The following is a 24,604-nucleotide window of genomic DNA, read 5'->3' as shown; positions in this document are numbered from 1 at the left end:
AGAATTATATTCATCGCATCCTGTTCCTGCTGCTGGGGTCCATGTTTCTGACAGTTTGTCGTCGTCTTCTGAACTTTGAAAGCTGCTCTGATGCTATGCTACTAGGACTAGCTCTACAGCTCTACTGGTACAAATATAAAGGTACTCGACTCTTCGTCCTCAGTACCAACAACATCATTCAATTTGGTGTGAAAATTGTATCTCATGCGGATGAGGGATTTTTCTTCACGAATTATAGGTACACAGTACACATTCAACCTCCTACTCCCTTCTGGTTTTTGATAGCTACCGTCAACGTCACCGTTTTATGGTAGAAAGAGCAGGTGGAAATTTTTACACGTGTATTAAATGTCAACATTGTGCCAATATCTGTAAACGTATAAATGGAATTCGTTCCAAGTTTACTGACACAGGAGATTTACACTTTTTCCTCCTGTTTTTATTTTTTTGTTAAATTCTTTGTTGTTGTTTGTTTGTGTGTGTGAAGGTGGATAAAGTAAGGGTATATAACGGGTATTGAAGCTTTATTTACAAAATGTCTGAAAGGGAATTAACCGAAAAGATTTTAATGCTCCATGAAATGTTAACCGCTGCTGTTGAAAGCTTAGAAAAAAAAATGAAATTGAACTACATATATATGTGTTTGTGTGGGTGTGTGTGATAATTTTTGTGAAGACATTTATTAGACAGGAACCGGAAATTGCGAAAAATTAGTCCCCATAGAGGTGTACTTTGTATAGTCGTTATATTATAGTGGGTGGTGAAAATTTAGGACGAAATGTATTTTTGAGAACTACCATAAGCTAGTGGAGATTTTTCTTTTTTTCTTGGAAAATTTGTACAGTTTCATGGAAAAGTGTCAGCATGTTTGTGTCAAAGTAATTTTAAGTCTTTAGGTAGACATTATTTTGAATTATGTTTTAGAAATGTTTTTGACAACTTGAGATTTTTTGTTGATGTTTTATTTTGTTGGTAACATAAGTGGTAGCAAAAAAAAATAATAAAAAAGGGCACAGATGTTTTCGATTTTTAAAAAGAAAAGGTAAAACAAGAACTTATAAGACTTACATTGAAAGTTATTGAATTTCCATTTTTATTTATTTAATAAATACAAATTTTTGAAAAAATAAGATTTTGTAATTTTGTTTAATCTAGATACCTTCTATCTTTTTTTTAAGTGTGAAATGTTAAGGAAAAGGGTTTCAAATTTTATGAACTGGAAGAAATTATTTAATTATTTGGCCCAGTTATAAAAAAAATAAACATTTTGCAACGACTTTTTAAACATTTAAGTTATTTTATATTTTTTTTTTTTTAATAATTTGAAGTTATCACGTTTTTCTCAAACAACACAGGAATTCTAATAATATAAACAACATCATTAAAAATGTTAATGTTGTTCTGTAGACATTTTTTCAATATGCTTTGCAACATTTCCTCATAAAAGAGTGGGTTAGGTTTTACGACTAATAACAATAACTTTAAAGTTATGTCTTTCAGTTTTGTTTTATTTACTGTGGTAGTGTATTAACTCTTGTAAAAAAATCTACCCACCATGTATTTATGAACACTATTTTACCTACACATAAACCCTCAGAGTCTCTATTTTGTTGGTGTTCCTGAAAACTTTATAAGAACTTTGTTTTCGAGTTTCGTACTGTCATAAGATAAGTTTAAAATTAACCTTTATGAAATATATGGAAGCATAAAAGGATATATAGAGAAGTGTCACAAAAATGTAGGATGTTAGGATTCCACATAGCTTGTGTTTTAACATTTTAAAACCAAAGAGTATTACCAAATGAATATACCAGAAACAAAAATTTATAAATAAATTTCAAACTGTTAAAACTTGTATTATGTAGTAGTCGGATTATCGAAGAACCATATTGAGACCTGAGGAGGCTTTTTTCTCACTTGTTCTTTTTTTCAGGCAAATTAGACATTTCAAACTTCGAGAAAATTTTGGATTGCGTTGTAAAAGTTATAAATGTAAAAATCTCCAAAAAATAACTTTTTTTTCTCCAAAAAACTACCCTTTCAAAGAATGTTGCGTTTTCGAAAATGTGAAAATGTCAAAAATATTGTTTATTTTTACATCTAGCTATTGAACCGTCAATTAGGGAGCAATAAAGGTAAGATTTGAAGGTATGTAATTAAGTTCATTACACGAACATGTTTAATCCATTTCTAGGAGACATATCATTTTAGAGATATCTTTTTATTAAATATTACTCAAAAAAAAGGTTTGTTTTGCATTTTTCTTTGAAATGACGAACATTTTGGTAAAAAATTTGGCTCATCTTGTAGGTACATATTAATTTTTTAATATAGGTAAGAAAATTAAAATACCTTTTCTAAATGTCATCATTTAAAAAAGATGTATAGATTCAAATGTTGTGTTCTCTTAAGAGCGACATGTGATTCAAAAAATAATACACCATACATGATATTTTTTGAAACATTCATGAGTAATAAAATTAAATGCTCTTTTTTTAATTTTTGGTTATTTGGAGAGTATTGTTAGAAGATTGATTGTGAGCGAGTGTGCTTTTAAACATAAAATTTTCAAATGAAAAATAAAATTGCAAGTATTGAATAATTATTAAAGAGTAGTTTTGGAAATATTAAATGTTTTTTGTGCAGTTAAATGGCAGTGGGAAAAGAGTCTACCACATATAGGTAGATATTTGTATTGCTTTTTTTTTTAGTCTAAGTGCTTTGTTAAAGTATACCCTACTATTCTGCTTCGATACATAGATTTATGATAACTTTGACTATTCTTTTAATTTAATATTAAAAATTTGGGTGCGAATTTTTGCGATTAACAAAATGATTTGCGAATGAAATTTTCACTTTGAGTAAAAAACACTCATATGCCCTAAGTTTTTTTTTACTGGTTGTTAACATTCTCCAGAAATTTTTGTTATTGAACTTGATGCATTTGGATTCACTTAGCCTAAAAATCACAATGATTCCTTTCTAGACGCTCTAATATTTTAGATATGTTAATTTTTCACATTTTGGAAGTATGAAATTTAATTTTTTTTTTTTTGAGTTTTTCTTATCACGAGCGTTTTTAAAGTTTTTCAACTTATTTACATAAAAACGCCTTTTTTTGCATAAATAATAATTTTTAACAAAAATAAATTGTTTAACTTCAAAAAATAATTTTGTCCAGGTTTTTGATCGAAATACTCCTATGTGCAACGCTTAAATTTTCTTTATTTAAGTGCTGTCGGGAACTGTCATAACGTATTAGGCCACTCTATGTATGTGTTATTAAAAAAAATAATTTTTCATAAAATCACGAAAACATACATTAGGGCATATATTAACAAAATTAAATTTCACCAAAAGAGTTCAAAGCACCAGCACCAACCCCCATTGCAGACCATTGATTTAAGAAAAAAATAATTCCTCAAATTAGAATCATATGGAAAAAAAATTAGATTTTAAAACTAAAACGACATGATTAGCCAAACAAATAATTAAACTCTTATGGTACGGCCACGTCCTGAGCGGCTGAGCGTCAATCCTGAGCGTCTGAGCCGCTCAGCTCTGTTCTTTTTTTTTTTAAATCCTGAGCGACGAACTACATTATATACTAAATTACCACTAACATTTTAGCAAATGGTGAAAATTATGGTTTCTTTTGAAAAAAAATATTTTTTCGTTAAAATAAAAAAAAAATAAAAAGGCCCCGACAGGAATCGAACCTGGGACTCGAATCGTTGTCTGTTTAAGAAGCTATAGCCTAAACGGATGGATCAATTCTCTTCAAACTTGGTATGTAGCAGTTTTTGGAGATTGTGCAAATGATTCTATGGAATTAATTTTTTTAGAATCTTATTTAACCATACCTGATGCACCTATTCTAGAAAAGTATAATTTTCTCAAATACTCTTTTAACGATTAAAACAAAAAAAAAATTAAGTGTGGGTTTTTGGACAAGGCCTATATTTTAACAAAAAAAGATTTTTTCGAAAGTCATTATTAACGGTACCTGTCATAGAACCGTTTTTTTAAACTCTGAATTTCTCTCAAACGACTTATTAAATTTTATTAAAATTTTTTATACGGAAGCATTTATATAGTCTTAGTATAAATCAAAAATAAAAAAAAAATAAAAATAATAAAATAAAATAAAAAATTTCAAAGAAATGCATTTTTGGATTTTTGAAAAAATGCTGAATTTTTTTTTTTTTGAAAAATCAAATTTTCCAAAACGCTCAGCCGCTTAGACGCTCAGCCGCTCAGGACGTGGCCGTAGCCTTAAAATGTATTAAAAAAAAATTTTTTTAATTCTTTCCAAAAGGGGGATTCGAACGCACGGCACGTCATGTCATTTACGCGCGGTGAAGTCAAATTTGTCACCCAATTATATTTTAGCCTCCTACAGTTGTAGATTCTACCAAAAATTACGTTCTGTTTTCTAACGTATGCCGTCATTCCAATCGCTGTACTCATTAAATGTATCACGAAATTGTCTTTCGTACACTTGAAGTTTCGTACGGATGCGACGATTTGGCCCCAGGATAGGATTGATTATAAACTGTTATTTTCTTAGAAAAACCAAAAAAAAAAAAAATACTCCAAAGAAAAAGTTGTTCTCAAAAGATCTCAATGCCTTGCGCAGTCTAAAGCAATAGAAAGAAAAATGTGTTGTTGCAAAATCTCCTATCACGGAACTTATACCCTATTCACTTTTCCAATATTTGGCATAACTTTGAGTAATCACTAGATCTCATTTCCACGATGGAAGTTCTATAACTGGGAAATAATATAGTCTTTATCTAAACAAGATTCTTTAACCTTAAAGCTAAAATCAATCAACAAAGGTCGGTCTCCTGATGCTTGAGCTTGCAACCAAGAGAGTACCTGCAGAGCATAATGGGAAATTTCATCTTAGGAATTTAATTGTCAACTCCTCAACATCTTAGGTTTGTAAACTATCTTTTAGAAATTGCGAGAACCTCCACAACCATTAAAATAAATCTCAAAACCACTGAAAGATTGGTTCGTCATCTCGTGTATAATGAAAAAATCGGTTGTTAGCGAAGAATGTGAAGTGAATGTCTTTAAACAAAACATTTTTTTACAATAGGTACCTTTCAACTTGAAATTTATAAAATCTAAAATAATTGTCCACTTTTTTATCTTTACTATCTGCTGTTTTGTATTTAATGGTCTTTATGAGTTTTTTTTTTTTTATGAAAATTATAATTCAATCAAGATTTGATCTACAAATTATTATCTTCATCCCATAAATTTTTCCACTCTACTCCACCACAATATTAATCTAATAATTTCCAAATCATATTTTTCAACGTCACATAAAACTTGTTTTTTTTTAATAACAAAAAAAAAGAATCAATTAACTTACTCTGAATCTTTCTTTTGATTTTCCGGTATTTCCGCCTCATAATTAGGCATATAAAATTGCGGTGCCCGTTTGCCACCAACAATCGATAGACGTTCCTCGGGTGTACTCTGGAATCGTCGATCATCGACTTTGCCATTTTGATCTTCGGCCTTCACATACAATACATATTCCATATCTAATTGAAAAAGATCAGTGCCACGTGTGCGGACAACGCCAGAACGTTCGTCAACCTCAAATCGGCCACCGGTACGATCGCGTACAATGAAATAATGAATATTATGATCGGTATCCGGATCGCGAGCTTGCAATGTGAATACGGGTGTGTTTGGGGGTGCGTTCAATTGGACAACAGCTTGCATTGGCAGTGGCCGATTAATAAAGTATGGTGGTTCATCGTTGACGTCTTTCACATGTATTATGACTCGTTGATTGTCGGTGTATTTGAGGCCAGCTGGAAATATAGAAATAAAAAAAAATTATTAGAGTTTATTTTTGGATTCAAAATGTGTAGGGGTAAAGTTGTTTGGTTTATTGGGTTAAATGGGGAATATGGAAGAAAAAAATGCATATGGAAAATTATTATCATAAAAAAATTCTTCATCAAAACTACAAATCCTACATCCTTTAAGGTCCTTCATCTCAAAAAACTCAAGAAAACAATTTCTAAAATCAACCACTGTAAACTTTCAAAATCATTATCTTGTCTAAAAGTACCATCAGGATAATTACACTCGAAAAATTACTTGAAAATTAATTTTTACATTCTCAATAACGAGGCTTATTTGCATAGTTTCGAGTAAATGTTCAACTTAATAAAAACCAACTTGCAGAATAATATGTTAAGGAATACTTGAAAAAATTAAAAGCAAATTATTATCTTTTCAAATAAATTCAACCCTCTTTCTCTTTCAATTCTTCTCTGATGCTGTTTTTTTTTTTCGAACAAATTAGTACAAAAACTTTATTTAAATAAGTTCAAGGTTTTCCAACAAAACGTTTATACCCCTTAGAATAGTGTTGGTGTAAAAGGATGAAGAATAACAACAACAAAAAAAGTACAACGAAATTAATTTTGAGAAAAAAGTTTCATCGATTTTCTACACCCACTTTGGAAATAATTTTTGGAAAAAGTTTTTTTTTCTAGTTTTTTTATTTTTTGCAGTTGGTGGTTTGTAAACTCAAAGAAGTTTTGAACTGCTAAAAGTGTTTTATTTGGTTGGAAAAGCTGTTAGTTTTTTTTTTCTTCTTCTATTGTAAATTAGTTAGGTATGTTTGGGGAGTGAATATTTTAGGTTTTTTTTTGTATCTATGGAAAAAGAAGTTATAATAGAGTTTAGCTTTAATAAGTTCTAACTTTTGGCTTCATTAAAAATCAGTTTTTGTTAATTTTGGGTATATGGTAACAGTGCTAGAGGGCTATTGTAGTGGTAGTGGGTTTGTTTGAAAGATTGTACAAAGTTTTTATTTTTTTTTTTATTTCAGACTACACACGATTTTGAAACAGATTTTACAAGAAAAAATTTATTGTTTCATCTGAAAAATATATTTAAGTTCTTAACTTTACGGCGAAGTTTTTAAGTGTTTCAGTGCTAGCTTGAGCCTTGAGCTTTAAGATTAGGGCATTTTCAATATTTACAATTGTTTCCACAGGAATGGTTGGTGTTGCCGCCAGCATAAAGGATCAGGATTCTAATTTTAATTTTAACTTAAATTTTTACTTGTTGTTTTTTAAATGTTTTTTAATATTAAGTTTTTGCTCTCAAAATATTTATTATTATAAAATTTCTTCTGAATTGAAACCCTTTAGTTTTTCTCAACGAAAATAAATATTATATTACCTATAAATTTGGATCTAAATATTAAAAATAGGTATTGGCATACTTCGAACTCAAGGTAAAATATGAGCTATCGAAACAGTTGGTTTAATAAATAAGAGAAGTTAAAAAATGAATAAGGAAAATTCAGACCCTACACTTTTCACTTTCTTTTACCTTACACTTAGGGAAAAAACAACTTAAAATCAACGAAAACATCGTTGATTGAACTATTTTTTACCCACTTCCAAAAAGGAGGAGGTATTCAATTCGACTGTATTTTTTTTTTTTTTTTTTTGTGTTTGTTACCTCATAACTTTGAGTGAACCGATTTTGATAATTCTTTTTGTATTGGAAAGCTGCTATTGGTGGCTGCCATGTAGTCCTATTTCAATTTTTTTATTTCTATGCTAACTTAAACAAAAAATCCAAGCAATAGGTAGCATAAAAAAAGGTCTAATAGTCTGTTTTACTACTTTGGTACTTGTTGTTTTCATTGAATATTAACAATTCTACATAAAAGAGCGAACATCCTTTTGACATTCATTTAGTTAAATTTATAGCTTACCTATATACAGTTTTGAAAAAAAAATTCTATTAACGCTTATTTTGTCCGCCGTTTTTGGAAAATTTTTCGTATTTCTCATACTAATATACTTTAGTGTCCTAAACTTCATTACATATGGTAAAGAAATGGCAAAAATAATAACTTACCAAATAGTCTATAAAAATGAAAAAATTTCGACAGATTTCAAACCGCCCGAAGTCCTCACCCAATTTTTGTTTCTACTTAATATTATTTGGCTTATAAAAGAGCTGTCTAAATCTATTATATTAAAAAATTTGTTTTGCTCATTCGATAGATCATTATGGCTGAATATCATTACCCTGATTTTTCACACTTGCGAAATTCACCTTTCGGCCGCCATCTTGGATTTTTGTTTTTGTTGAATATCTCGATTTCTATTTATCCTACATAAAAGTTGTATGTACAAAAAAGGTAGGCAATTAAATTTCGCGTCTTTTATGTTAAGAACACTTTTTCGATATTCTGAATATTAAAAAAGTTACAAGCCATAAAAGTAAAAAAAAAAAACGAAAAAAATGAAAATTTTTAAGTTTTGAGCACTTTTTATCAAAATTATGAAAAAACGTTCCGAGAAAAGATTATTTACCTAAAAAATTCTCTACAACTCCGCTATACAACTTTTTTTTTGTATCGAATAATATTATTGTTTAATTGTAATTATTTATTATTATTATTAAAGTTAAAGATTTTTTTCAAAATAAAACACTCTTATGTAAACGTTGTTGAAGAAAGTGGCTTTCTGAATTTTTTTGTATTCTTAAAAATTAAAATAGATTTTTGCTTCAACTTTTCAGTATTCGACTTAAAATAAAATAGTAAAATGGAAAATCTCGCTATCGCACGAATTTTCTTCTTAAAAATTAAGTGGGTTAGATAAATATGGGGTGGAAATTATTATATTTTAGGACAATTTTTGCTAAAAAAATTAACCCTTATTAAATTATTTATAATATTTTTATTCAATGTAAAAAATAATTGTGCGATGAATTTTTTCATAACAAAACATCACAAGTACTAAAATGTTTGTTTTGTTTTTTTTTTTTTACAACCAACTCTGCTACCGAGAAGACAAATTCCACCCAACAAAATACACCAAAAAAAGAAGAATAAAAAAAAATAGTTAAATATCACACCGCACAAAAAAAAAATGTTGATGAATTCATATCACCCGTCAGTATTCAAAAGCCTTTTCATCACATTACACCTCCCCCAACCCCTTACATTATTGCCGGTCGTTTTGGAATATTCCGAATTCCATAAACTGTACCATTACCCTTAAGAACAAAAGACCCATTCGTGTTATTGCTGATGTATGTTAGTCTAATTGCATTAAGACCGCTCAAATGCACCTACTCTACTCTCTCTCTTGCTGCGCCCTCAACCTTTATGTCAATTGATGGTAGTAAAACAACAAATATGATTGGAATGACAGCACACATTGACATCAATTAACACTCTGCTCTCGCTATATAGCTATATTCGGTTCATGTGCTCGCTCGCTCCGCACCAAAATCAAGTGTGAGTTTATAAATTTTCATAATTTTCAAAATATTCAAACAATAAGAGTATGAGTGTTTGTGTGTGTCTGGAATTTCAATTTTTGTTTTTTAATTTTTTTTTTGAGAATTTATCGTTCAACGATTCCTGAAGTTCAATGCACACTCTCTTGTAAATGGACTTTTCAATTCGTTTAACAAATAAATTGGAAGCCAAACAAGATCACGTTCCACTTTTCGCTAATGAGCAAACAAATAGTAGGTAGTACGCTATTGCATGGCGCCATTTTATTCATTTAGTGTATACCAAAACTATACCAACCATTGCATTGTAGTTTTGTATGTTTATTGAGCTTAACACCTTTTGTTCGATTTTGGATCACAAAAAAGGGTTTATCAACTACCCCCAACTCGAAAATTTTCATTGAAATGAATAGGAAAACAAAAGGATATGGCTTTTTCAATTCAATGATATTTTTTTTTTAATAAATAAAATCAACTCAACGTAATTGTATTAATTGTTCACAACCTGTTTTCACTGAGTCATTTAATATTCAAGTTGGATAAACTTTAATTTGAATATTTTATTTGTATTACATCCCACTTCTGACACAATGTAACAAAAGAAAACTTAAAAAAAGTTAATTTTTTGTGTCCTGCTTATTAGACTTATACTTTTATCTCACCTTAATCCTAATACTACATTCTGTTTGTAGTTTGTCAAATAAAAACATAGAAATAGAGAAAGTAGCTTCACCCCTCTTTTGACAAAAAAAAAAGGCAGAAAAAAGGATTCATATTTTATTCAAACACAAAAGTTATCCTTGTAATCCTTACACAGGAATAAGAAAACAAAAAGCCAACAACTGTTGTAGGTAGGTACAAAAATGAGCACACGAGCTGTTCCCCCCACTTTACAATATGGTGCAGAAACAATTTTTGCCTTTTGCATATTATCTCTCCACCAGTCTCTCCATCTTTATTATTTTGCCTATTCTTGAACTCATAGTAAAAGAGTTACGAGTTGCAATGGTAACAACTGCCGACTTGTCGTCGTGTCGACATGGCGGCAGTTTTCTTTTTACCCAAGGTATACCAGATTTCAACTCTATCCTACAGGCTCTTATATAGTCAACAAGATGACGAAGTTTCATTTGTGTTTCCAATTCAAAAGGATATGCGCTTCTGCCTTCTGTCAGTGTATGTATGTATGCAAAAAAAAAAAAGTGAATTTAAGATGTGATCCGCTTCAGGACGAGTGAACATAAATTCGAAAGGCAAATAATAGTGTCATCAACATCATCATTATTATTATTATCATCATCTTTACAAGCGCGAGCGTCAGCAGCAATCGTACATAATAACGCCTTGACGAAGACGATGACGACTACGTCAGGAAAACGTTTGACAATTTTATTTTATTTGTTTCTTTTCTTTTTTTTTTCTTGTGTCTGTTCACAGATTTGTGTTTTACATCTTTTAATGCCTTTTAGATATATTTTTTACATTTTTTATACGAGAGTATAATTCAAATTCAAGCCATTGGATGATCTCTTATAGAAATGTGTAATGTAGCCTTGAAGAAGAAGAAAAAACGAAAGAAAGTCGTTGAACGTTGCACTTTTCTTTCATATTTTTTTTTTTTTTTTGTATTTATTGCAAATATTATAAGAACCAATAGAAGATTAAAAAAAAAGGTCTTCTTGGATGTATATAAAAAATTCATTTGTAAAGGAGACTAAGACTATATCATGAAGTCTTTCTTTTTCTTTGATTTTTTTACATAATAATGATATCAGCTTATTCAGCGAAGAACATTAGCAAAGTGTTGTAGGGGAAAGAATTCAGTCTTTTTGAATTAAGAAAAGAGTCTACACTACAACTCCCAAGGGTAGTAAGGATGGATTAGAGTATCCTTTTGTTCCTCTATTTAATTTTTTTAATGTTTGAAAACAAAATGACTTCATTCTTGCAGAAGCCATCCAGAATTCTACAAAAATGTTCAAAACAACAAAATTTTGAACCACAAAATTTCAAATCAAAGATTTCTGAGATTCAAAAATCGTTTTTCGGAAATTTGATTCTAGTGGGAGTCATATTTAATATAACGTAACATAATAGGTATAGCTTTTAATCCTATTATTATGATACACTGAGAGAAAAAATGCAACGTAAAATTTAATATGTTTAACGTTGATTTAGTGTTGAAATAAAATGCACGACTGGGGTCGCACGTACTTGCTCTTATGCTAAAAGTTACTCTAATGTTAAAGCTTTTTATACAAGAAACACCGTTTTAAATTATGTTTTACAAAAAACCAATTATGCCATTTTATTACTTGCATAAAAAGGTATTTTTAAAAAAATTTTCCAAAATCGTTAGAGCCATTTTAAAGAAATAATTAATTTACACATAAAAACGAAATTTCAAAATATTTCACCAACCCGTTTTCAAAAAATTGATTTTTCAAAAAAAAATTTTGAAATTTTTTTAAAAAATCCAAAAATAAACTTTTTGAAAATTTTCTAAAATTTTAATATTACCTTTATCTAAACGCTTTTGCATAAAAATTTCGGGTTAAATATGTACGAGATATTCAGAAACAAAAAAACCGTTCTATGACAGGAACCGTAATTTTTTTTTATTTCAAAAGTTAGCTTTTATGTGTAATACTACACATAAAATTTTTAATCAAAATCGTTAGAGCCGTTTTTGAAAAAAAAATGAACTTTTCTATTTCCGTTATATGGCAAGTACCGTTAGTTTTGGTCATAAAAAAAAAAATTTCAATTTTCCCTCTAGGGAATCACCAAAAACTGCTAACTACCAAGTTTGAAGAAAATCACTTCACTCGTTTAGGCTGTAGCTCGAGGTATATACAGACAGACAGACAGACAGAATTGCCAAACCCACTTTTTTGGCATTCTCCATCATCGTAATGTCATGTAAAATTGTTATCTCGAGTTCGATTTCTTTTACGAATCCTAAACTTGCCCTATAGTACCATTTAGTATATATATCGCAAGTAAAAAGTAGCATGAAACATTTTTAAATTAAAATTGAAACAATGTAAGAAATTTTTTTTATTTTTGTCGGACTTTAGCTTTTGTTGCATTTTATCACCCTTATTTCGAACAATGAGATAGCACGTTGGTAAAGCATTCGCCTGGTGACCCAAGTGTTGTAAGTTCGATCCCCAGTGGCTGCCAATTTTTTTTTTTTTAATAAATTGATGCTTTTTTTTCAAAGTCGAAACAACTTTAATTCAAAGATATTTTATAACGGCAAACCACTTTAAACTAACGATGTTCTACTTTGATTTTAAAATTTTCATCTTCAAAATCATTCCGAAAATGAGTTGAATCAACGTGGTTTTTGTTGATTTTAAGTTGTTTTTTTTCTTCAGCGTATGAGGTGGTGGTAAGCCTTAAGCTTAGAGCTATGCGACCGGGAAACTTGTTTTCGCAAAAGGCCCATCATGGTTTACAGGAGCTCGAAGCGGATTGAGCTGTTGCTTCTGCAAGGCCAGGAGAAGGAGGACAAGCCTCGGATACGGACGAATATACTGATGACAAACCTTGCAAACGAAATATGGACAGTGAATGTCAGATCTGCAGGTTCCTTAATTGACCAAAAATTAGCAGAGGTCGCAGAAACTCTATAAGGCAGAAATATCAACAGCGCACATTTGCATTTTTGTAGGCGGATTCGTCGTTGAAGGCACACTCGGGCAAAAAGTCCATAGTTTCAGCGGCGTCGACGAGCGCCTCACCACAATCGGCATCATGGCCGAACACGTAAGCCTGATTTGTGCTCACGTCGCGTCCCCTTGGAAGAGAAAGACGATACCACCAAAGATAGTTTCTACGATCTCCTCGATAAAACCTACGAGCAAATCAATAGCACTAAAATTGTTTTGGCTGATTTTAATGCAAAGCTAGGAAGATAAAACACAATCGGAAAGCATAGCCTGCCTGGCAACACGTCCGAAAACAGATTTAGGCTAGTCGACTTTGCTGCGGGGCAAAATGTTGTCGTAGCTAGTACCTACACATTTCCTCACCTACACATTTCACGGTTGATTTTTGATCCCGACTGATTGATTGTGATTAGAGAAGATACAACAACAAACTGTACGGACCGTAAAATTTTCGACTTCAAAGCAACCTTAAGGGTCGAGGCACCAGAGAAAGATCTCGTCTTAGGTGGCACTTGCAAGGGAAAGAGGACCCTAATCAATTTAGCGTGCGAAACTGGAAGCAGCTAGCTAAAGATAGAGCTGGCTGGAGAAGTTTGTTGGTTGAGTCCCGTCCCGAATCCACAATGGATTGGATTGTAATGTAACGCCGCCTTAATTTGCTGGTCACCCTAAGTAAGAATGTAAGTTAAGAAGCTATGGTGATTCACATAACACACATATCAGCCAAATATATCATTTTGGTTCTGCCGTAGTTGGATGAAACTACTATAAAAACTGTTTTTTCATCCTCTCTCTGTAGTACAGGAAAGTTAGCAAAAAAAACAGACATTTTGTGGAACGAAATACAAGACGGCTGATTTTTTCAAATCTAAAAGAAAGGCATTGGAAAAGCTGATTAGATTAGATTAGATTAAGCTTTTCTAATACCCTTCTTTCAGATTTGAAAAATCAGCCTTCCTATATTTCGTTCCACAAAATGCCTGCCTTTAAACTATTTTTCCAGTACTAAAAATATAGTTTTCAGATCAATAACTTTCGACTCATACATCGCATGACTTTCAAAAATATACCAAATTATTGAAAATTTGATGGCATATACATAACTTTTACTGTTCAAAAAATTATGTAACTATTACCGGGAATGATAAAAACTTTAAAAAACCGAAAAACTAAAAAGTAAAAGACATAACCTCAAAAGTGTTGTCCTAGCTGAAGAACAATGAATGAACAAAACAAGATATTTATATTTCCTACATTTTTTGTTAAGTAACTTATTCGATCAAGCCAACAGTTTGGGAGATATAGACATATTCGCGTTTTTCAAAATGGCGGATTTCGCCATAGGGTTGGTGTCCCGAAAACCAGGACTTAAGCTTTTCCAATACCATTCTTTCAGATTTGAAAAAGTCAGCCGTAATGTATTTCGTTCCACGAAAAAGTCTATCTTTCCTGTACTACTGTGGGTTGTAATGATGTGCCATTCAAATTGCAACTAATCAAAATATTACAATAATAATATATATACATACCTACCAAATAAAAAATGTGTCCCCAACAAATCATGTGCAAACAACCAGCAATATCCTTTTAAATCAACTTTGTGTCAATTCTATATCTATGTCATTCTTTATTCACCAACAACAACATACAAAAACACACCTAAAATAAATTATTGATGATTTTCCTCTTGTTAAATCACCACCAACAACGCAACCAAACAACGTGATTGAACTACTAAATTATTTATATTAGTATACTATACGAAAAATATGAACACAAAATAACAATATGCATATAGAGGAGTGGTTTTTAATAATATTTCAAAGCCACAACAACAACAACATTTTCTAAACATATTAGGTAGAAGTCCTTTCGGTTGGTCGTTATATAGCATGTAACCCAAACGAACCAGTATATTTGAAAAACAGCAGCAGCAGCAGTAGCAATTTACGGATTTATAGGTGCGGGTTTTCTAAATAACCACTTTTTTGTATAATTCAAAATTAACGTTGTTCAACCAAAAAAAAAAAGGCGGTTCCCGCTATGCAATTTGATTTCACACCTATACAAATATAGTTAACCCTCCCTACCTACTTTAATATGAATAGGATATTGGTTGGGAAGGAAGGTAGATATTAAAGCCACATAGCCAGAAGGGTTTTATATTTGAATCCTTTCTCTGGAAACACCTGCACCTACTACCTATAACAAACCCAACACAAACTGCAATTTAACGAAATCAAATAGCCAACAGGGGCTATATATCCCGATTGAATTGACTACTATGGCAGACCAACCTCAAACTTAACTACTTTCCCACTCCACAAACACACACATCCTGTTTTCTATGAATTCAAATTACAATTTCACTTAAACCATTAAAAGGCAGCGTGAATAACAGAAACCACAAGGATAACTAGGATCTATCTATACAATGGCCGTGAATGGCGGCCCGTCAGAAGGACGCATCGCCTGATTACCGTTCCAATCAATGCAAAACGATAAATAGGGGAGCAAAAATTAAAACTCTATTCCCAGGTCCAGATTTAAATTACCATCATTCAAACTGAAGACAGACAGGATTCATGAGATGAATCACGAATTAAGTGATTTTTCCAATGATATCCTATCCGAATATGTATTGTGTGTTGTTTTTGAGCTAAAGATATCCTTTGGTACTTGTATTTTTACTTACGATATAGGTACTATAGGGCAAGTTTAGGATTCGGAAAAAAAAATCGAACTTGAGATAAAAATTTTACATGACATTACGATGATGGAGAATGCCAAAAAAGTGGGTCCTGCAATTCTGTCTGTCTGTATGTACCTCGAGCTACAGTCTAAACTTATTTTTTTTTTTTCAAAAACGGCTCTAACAATTTTGATTCAAATTTTTTGACGTGATAACGTCTTATAAAAAAAAAATTAGGCGTCTGATACGGATTTTTTTCCAACACTCTGCATTTCGAAATATGAATTTTTTGAAAAACACCTTGTTTTTAAGGGGTATTTTTGGGTAATTTTTTATTTTTAGCTTTTTTTTTGGAGAGTTCAAAAAATCTCAAACTTATAGGACATATAGGCCTTATGCATACATGTGCAAAAAGTTGAAATCGTTAAGTGAGCTTTCACTGAATAACGGAAGAAACAAGTTTTAAAAAAACACGTTTTTTTACCGTTTTTAAACGATTTTCATCGTTTTTTATTTTTATCTTTTTTTCTTTAATAGATACAGGAATAAAGTATATGGAGTAATGATAGACCATGACCACGACTAAATGTGTGCGAAGTTTCAATCATTTTCGTAAACACAATTTTGAGATAACGGTAAAATAAAACTTTAGAATTCAATAGGTTATAACTTTTGACCAAGAGCAGGTAGAAATATTGTTAAACTTTTATGAGCATTCTGATACAATTACCTTTCATTTGGTATATCACACATAACGGTAGACTAACTACAAGCTACACAATGTTAAATCAAGAAACTTGCGAAAAACCTCAAAACACCAGTGGAGATCTGTTGATCATGAACAAGCCACCAGTGTGGGAAGTACCGTAATCTCAGTCTGGAAATTCGACGTGGTTGACTTTAAAAAAATTCTAACTTCTCTTGTAGGCATCTTTGAAATAAGATTGCTACGTCATATGAAAGGTGAAATAATAAGCTTTCACATGGTGTAAAATTTTTATAGGTTGTCATTGAAAAAATTGATAAAATAGCTTGAGGACATAAAAATAAATGTTTTTTTTGTTTTTTTTTTAATGAAATTTGATCGAGTTCAAAAAATTCTAGCTCTTTTTGTAGATGTCTCATAGACCTGATCGATATATATATTTTGAGCTCAGACAATAAGATTTCAGATGGTATAAAATTTTGTATAGGTTGTTAGAGAAAAAAATGGAATTAATGACGTGAGGAGATAAAAATTCATGTTTTTTTTGCTTTTTTAATGAAAAAGATTGTTTTCAATAAATAATTTTTATACTTTTTGAACATTGTAAAAATTTAAAAATGGTTTTATTTTTAAGAAGAATTACTTGGCTTTTAAATTTCGAAATTGTTTTTGTAAGCTTTTAAAATAAAAAAAATTAATATAATGAGAAAATAAAAAAGGTATTTTTTTTTTAGCTTTTTCTTGTAAATTATGATTGTTTGAAATAAGTAAACGCTTCAATTGACTCATTTTAAACAAAAGCACACAACCTTTTTTCTGACGACGTTATCACGTAAAATCATCGTCCGTAAACCGGCTTTACAGACAACCTCTTTTTTATGTAGTTTTTTATATAGAGCCAACTTTTAAAATAAAAAAAAAATATTTTTAGTACCGTTATTAACGGTACCTGGCATAGAACGGTTTTTTTGATTTCTGAATATCTCGTACACGACTAATCCGATTTGTATAAAAGCGTTTAAATAAGAGCAATATTAAAATTTTAGAAAATTTAAAAAAAAAACACATCTTTGGATTTTTTAAAAATATTTCAAGTTTTTTTTTTTTTTGAAAAATCAATTTTTTGAAAATGGGTTGTTGACAAAATTTTGAAATTTTGTTTTTACGTGTGAATTATTTATTTCTTACAAATGGTATACCATTTTTTTTTTTTTTTTTGAAAAATGTTAAAAAATTTTTATATACCTATAAAAATTTATTTTTTTAAAAAACGATTTTCGAATTTTTTTTTTCTAAAAATTCTTTTTTATACAAGAAATCAAATAACATACTTTGTTTTGTGTAAAAGATTATTTAAAATAGTCAATAATAAAAACAGATTTTTTTTTTCACTACTTATGAAATCCTTAAAAATATCAAATTTTTTTTTTTGTTAAAGAATTTTAAATTTTCCTTAATTTTTTTCAACATTAGAGTTACTTTTACCATAAAAGCAAATACATGCGACCCCAGTCGTGCATTTTTTTTTAATTTCACAAAAAAAGACTCTATCACTATTTAGCACGTTTTCCAGTGGATCCACTAAATCTTCATTAAACTGCAGAAGCAATCGTTATCCTTCCTATTGGCTAAAACAAAGTTGGTAGTGGGTTTTATGTGTGCAACACAGGCAGAGTGTAGTGTATGTTACCTTTGTTGGGTTGGAGGATACATGGCATATAATTACGTGCAAAGAAAGCACATCTATCATTCCGAGGATAATGTTCCTTGCAACATACTCTCATACACACGAAGGATTATAATTCACAAAAAAAAAAAAACTCCTACCTATTGCTTTCTTATTCCCGACCAAAACACGCCAAATGAATGAATCAAGGATTAGCTAGGAGCTGGCTGAAAAACAATAGCAATAGCGCACCAAAAAGGAAGTGCTGATGGGGGTTTTCTGTTCTATTCTACCTGCAGCATAGCGAGTCTTTGGATATCATCGTTATAAACATGATGGTTTGCTTCTATAGGAGTTACATATAGAAAAACCAGACACAGCAAACTCGTTGTGGAGTGGATGTACCTACTTATATCTTCTTCTTTTATTCTGTTTTTTTGGTATAAAATAAATATGAAAGTACAGCACAGTGACTCCAGAAGAGAGTAAAACCATCACCCTACATTGTGTCCTGGCAAAGGTTAATCCCTTAGACACCCTTCAACGTTCCACTTTCTTATAATATTTGCGAATATATCTGCAGACAAGAAGAATACAAAAAAAATGGCAGTGGTTAAAGAGGGAGGGGGGAGGGGGGTTTGAAGTCTGTTCTATAAAGGGGTGGTGAATTGCCCTTTTATAACAAAGGAAAAAGACGCGCCGAGTCATCCATCGACGGCTTTGGTGAGTCGGAAAAAACTCATAAAAAAAAATAACAACAGCAAAAAAAAAAAAAATAAAAATACAAAAAAAAAGTTCCACACAGAAGAAAGACGACGAAGACGACGACATGGATGACGATGATGATGACGAATAAGTGAAATTACACGATGATAGCATTGAAGAGACCTACTTATATATCAAATTCTTTTCATATACAGACGAGACATAAAAAAAACAACAGAGAGGGAGCTATCTTTTCCGTATAGTCAGTCAAGGAGTCAGGGTTTAAGGATTAACGACAGAAAATTTGGAGAGGGTGGTATTGAGTGTTTTTTTGTCTGCTCAGTGGGGTTGGGTTGGAGTTTTTTGTTTTTTTTTTTTTGAAAAGTCCATAAAACAGGAGAGTTTTTGGTTTCCCAGTATAATTTTTTTACCTCCCCAACTTGAATGTGTATAATATTGCACACCTATATTTTCTTCATACCTACCTATTCCCTTCCTCAACACGTATCTATTTATGTATCCTTTTCCTTTCCATGACTGTACTGCAAAAAAGGAATTGCAATCATCAGCGTAATTAGAGAAATGAATTGTATGTCATTGTATTTACACAAGTTAATTGTCCGTGCATTGTGTCTTGTGTGTGCTTCTGTCTAAAGCTTCTCTCTGGTTGGGTTGGTTTTCATTTTGTATCTATGTAGTGTAGGTGCATATACGTGCTTTGGTCGGTACTAATTGGAAATATTAACTTTATACATGTTTTTTTTTACAAGTCTTTTAAAAATCTGTTTAATAAAATGAATTTTGACTATTAAAGAATAGTTTTAAGACAACAACATATACCGAGATAACTAGAGGTGTGCTAAAAAGTGATTTTTAAAGAACAGTAATAGCAGTGAGCAGCGTACAAAAAGAGCAGCCTTAAATAGCTGCTATTTAATCACTCTTTAAATAGCAGTTAACGCTACAAAATAAATAAAAAGAAAGTGACTGTCTTCGAATTTTTAAAATAAGACATAACTCTTTGAATGCCTGACACAAATGTATCAATTCTTCAAATTGAACTTCTCTGTTTTGTAATCATCATGGTAATCTTTTCTCTGCATCTCAGATTTTTTCAAAGCTAATTAAATCATTAGATATATGAAGAACAAAATGTTCACAAAATAAAATACACGACTGGGTAGCACGAACTTGCTCTTAGAATTTAAGTTGCTTAAATTTTTAAGACTTTTTATATAGTAACTTTTGAAATGTAGGTATATAAAAACAAAAAAATAAAATTAATTTTTCAAAAAAATAAAACAATATCTGAAATCAAATCAACCCACAAAACAAGTATGCAGTTTTATTTGATATATTAAGGTGAATTTTTAGAAAAAAAAAAATTCAAAATCGTTAAAGCCGTTTTTTAAAATATGTACTAATTTTTTATAAATAATTTTTTGGAAAAAAAGTTTAAAAATAAAATTGGTATGCCATTTTGTAGAAATAACTATTCAACATCTAAAATCAAAATTTCAAAAAAATTCAATGTCCCGTTTTCGAAAATTTGATTTTCAAAAAAAAATTTTCAAAGTTTTTTTAAAAATCCAAAAATTAGTTTTTTCAAAATTTTATTTTTGGCTTATATTTAAATTATATAAATGCTTTTTCACAAAAAGTCGAATCAGCAGTTTCGGAGATAATCGGATTTGAAAAAAACGGTTCTATGGCAGGTACCGTTAATAATGATTTTCCAACAAAAAAAATTTTCATTAAAAGATAGACCTTAGCTTAAAACTATTATTTGATTTTTTTAAACAAAATCGTTATATGACAAGTACCGTTATTTTTGGTCCAAAAAAATTAATTCCAAAAACCCCTCTGGAGAGTCGCCAAATAACGATACAGCCTCAGCACTAAACGCCTCAATTATCACCGACTGTTGACAAGACTTATCGAACCACACGACCTGGAGATAAGGAAATTGAAGTCGTCGAACAACAACATCAAACCACTTGATCAAAGAAATAGGTTGTCTAAAAATTAGTATTGAAACAAGAAAATTTGGAATATTAATTGTAGCGACCGCGAGTATGTTTCAGCAGATTAATAGGTTAGATTTTTAGACTGAAATATCAAAACGAGCTTCCGTGCCTTAAGCTCCAGAGAACTGTGGAGAAGAGAAACGTACTTCTGACAGCAAATATAGCGGAAATGGAAGCCATATATAATCGACGATCCGAAAGAGAAAGTGGAGGCGGTGGGAATTACCATCTAGCAAGTGTAAAAGGTGAATTCGAGTACTTCCCGAACCATGTAGATTAAGGTGGGTCGTTTTTGGTTTTTTTTTGAATTTCAAATCGTATCGTATTTTACATTCTTTCATATTTATTTTCACATAAAGTTAATTTTTTTGACGTTATATATTTGGCAACTATATTTTTATGAAAATAAATAGGAAAGATGTAAAAAAATGTGCTAATTTAATCAAAAAAATCCAAGAAATAGCATAGAAAGGGTATAAAAGTGTTTTTTACTAGGTACTTTGGTACGTTATGGTCTTTATTTTAAATTTTTTTAAATTTTGTTTTTCATTGAATATGAACAGTTCTAAACAAATCCAATAGCGAACATCTTTTTGACATCAATTTAGCTAAATTTCTAGCTTATATTCAGCTTTGTAAAAGAAAATTCTATAAACGCTTATTCTGTCCGCCATTTTGGAACCACCATTTTGAAAAAATAAAAGTTGGAAGATTTTTCGTATTTCTCATACTAATATGCTTCACTGTACCAAATTTCATGACTTTTCGTCAAGAAATGGTCGTGTAAATGATTTTTGACGCCATAAATCACCACTGTGCGACACGAGGAGAATGATACATAGCCAAATCCATCTTGACCAACAGATTTTCAAATCTTTAACGAGTTCATAGCATTCACTGATTGTGTCAACTTCATTTTTACTTCAAATTTTTACCAAATAGTCTAAAGCATTAAAAAAAATTCGTAAAAAAAAGGAATTTTGCCATATTTTGACAAACTTCAAAACGCATGTGCGACCGGAAGTCCTTACCCAATTTGAATAATTTTTTCTACTTAATACCACCTTTATGTAGATACTGGAAAACAGGGGTCCCTTTTATCAAAATGATATTAGGGAATGACGATCGAAGAATCGCGATTTCACCGGGTGCAATGAAGAATACTAGGCAAACGCCATCTGGCGACCATATTGAGTTATTCTGTTATTCTGTTAGTTATGAAGCTTATTCATTAAAGCTTATGCTTTAAATAAAAAAAAACCATACGTTTGGCTTTATTTCAAGTAACCTATGTACACGAAGAAAAAGTAACGCCAGAAAGAACTTTACTTCTAGTATATTAAAAAATTTACCAGCAATAAAGTTAAATATACCAGAAATAAAGTACGTTATTTTCTCTCTGTGTATAATCCAAAGTATTTAACATTATTTAAATTTTAAACAAAAGCTCAACTGTACAATTTTAATTGATATACTTTACTTTGATACAAAATTCCTCATGTTACAATTATTTCCACAAATATTCACTATCAAAGTTAATTTAAAGATAACTTCACTCAAGTCTAAACCATCAAACATATTCCTTGTGAATTCTTGTAGATGAATTTAATTAGTCTAAACATCAAAGTGCCCGAAGGATCAATTTAACAAAAGCTGCGTGTTGGTTTATGGTGGCGTTCGTTGGTTGGTCGCCATCGTGGTCGTTTTCACGGGTATATATTGTCAGGTGTGTACTGGTACTGGTCACGCTTCCAGTCTTATAGTTGTTTCAATTTTCTTCTACACAATATAATGTCCCAGATTGCAAGTCTACGTAGTTACATGCATTTACATAGACAAGGACATGCAAACTTTTAGTTCGACCCAAACCAAAATTCCTCCCTCTCCTCTGAAATACTAGAGAAGATAGTTAAATAAACCTTACCTTGCGGCATACACTTACACACATACAGAGACACACACAAATATACTATTAAAATTATATCTTCGCCCAACAAGCATTGCCTAAGGACACTAAATCCTCTCTAAAGCTGCATAAATAAATCACATTAATATTCATCCCTAAACCTGAAACCACTTTAGTTGCTCTTGTCTTCAAATATGATGACTAGAAGAGTAAGGGAGATAGATAAATATATAGAGTATGCTCCTACTCTGTGTGATATGATGCTCTTCCTGAAATGTAGGGCAACCACATCTAACCCAACCACTAACTATCCGCACCACCACCACCACCGTCATCGTCATCTACTGCTTAGCTTTATGTAGGAAACATATATAGATATTGTATCTGCGATAGTTCTCGAGGACCTGAGCCTGAGCCTTCCATTTGAAAAACCCGACCCACGTCAAATCGTCATCTATCCACTGTAACATAAGATTCCACTCCATTTGGTGTTTGAGTTTGACATTTGCGACACTGCAGTTTTTTTTTTCTTCTCATTCCTTCTTTATTCTTCTTTTTTATATTATTTTTTAATATAAGAGCTGAAGCTCTGGAAGGAAGGAAAGGAATCGCTTTGGTTGTAGTCCTCGTAATATACTCATATAGTACCTTTAGTTTTTTTTTTCAAGTTGAGAGGAGCACAACATAGAGAGAGATCAAAATCATCCTGATGCGATGTGTGTATGCATCTCCTGAAACCTTGACAAAGCAATTATGTGGGTATCATAGCTTTTGATAGTGTGATACACACTACAAAAAAATAAAACTATGGATTGGGAATAGGAGTAAATTATCTTCAACAAGAATAAAAAAAAAGAAAAAAACATAGCATAAAAAAAAGGAGTTTAGATAAGATCTAGAAATAATTGTTACGATACAAACATACAACTTTTTTTTAAACAGAAAGGAAGGAAGTGACAAGCCAAAAACCATTGCTTTTTTGCAGATGTTTAAGTAAAAACTGATTCTAGAAACAATTTATTGAATCACGGAAGCGACCAATTAAATTTTTTTAACCAACTTAAGCGTTACACTTTTATTATTAGGGACCCTAATTCTGGGCAATCGAAAGGTTAGCTCAGGATAACTTAATATAATAATGGAATTATTTTTAGTTTTCACTTCAGAAATCACAAAAAATAGTTTTTTTTTTATTCAGTGTAAAAATTGTTGGTTTTGCACTGTGGCTCGTTTGCCTAACGTTAGCCCATGAAAGCCCAACTTTTTTTTTTCTTTATTCTACTAATTTCTCAAAAGATTCAACAAAAAACTTTTTTTATATTAGAAAACGAAAAAATTATGATTTTTTTCCTGTGAAAAAATCGTTTCTTTAAAAACGTGGTTTGTTTGCCCAAGATTAGCCCAGGATAGCTCAAATTTTATTTTCGCTATCCTATCCTTAGTTTGAAAATTATAAAAGCATTATTTTCTATTCACTTCACAAAAAAAAAATAGTACGCATACGCCACAGTGACCTTTTTTAAAATTTATAATTTAGAAAAAGTAAATCCACTGCTGTCGGTATTGTGCCTCAAATGTTATTTATTTGACTTAGAATTCTTGCTTGATTGAATGTAGTCCATATAACATTCTTGTTAACCCTCTACCGCATACTAACCCATATATGGTTTATCGACTTCATATCGATTTATTCCCGTTATATTGCACCAAATGTCAAAAAGAAAAAACTTTAATACAACTATGTCTATTTTTTTATAATTAACCGGTTTTTATTTATCAGTAAGAGAGTCGTGATTCTGAAATAAACTCATTGTTTCAAGAGCATGTCTAAAGTGCAAATCAGTGAATAAAAGTGTGAACTTTTCAAGCGTTTTTTTATAATAAATAAGTAAGTTGCATCCAATTAAAAATAAGTT

The 24,604-nt window shown here is 30.9% G+C and overlaps 1 protein-coding gene across 7 annotated transcripts in view; it reads right to left on the bottom strand.

Moving 5' to 3' along the window:
• LOC129905842 (neural-cadherin-like) overlaps positions 1-24,604 on the bottom strand; it is a 658,269-nt gene that overhangs the window by 513,716 nt on the left and 119,949 nt on the right. For all 7 annotated transcript variants that reach the window (XM_055981444.1, XM_055981445.1, XM_055981449.1 and 4 more), the window contains exon 3: positions 5,387-5,837. In XM_055981444.1, the coding sequence (XP_055837419.1) occupies positions 5,387-5,837 (451 nt within the window). The remainder of the gene's footprint in view (positions 1-5,386; positions 5,838-24,604) is intronic.

The sequence above is a fragment of the Episyrphus balteatus genome, chromosome 1, assembly GCF_945859705.1.
Source record: "Episyrphus balteatus chromosome 1, idEpiBalt1.1, whole genome shotgun sequence".
Classification (NCBI taxonomy): Eukaryota; Metazoa; Arthropoda; class Insecta; order Diptera; family Syrphidae; genus Episyrphus; species Episyrphus balteatus.
Note: the sequence above shows the minus strand (reverse complement) of the source record. Positions and strands in the feature narration are given on the sequence as shown.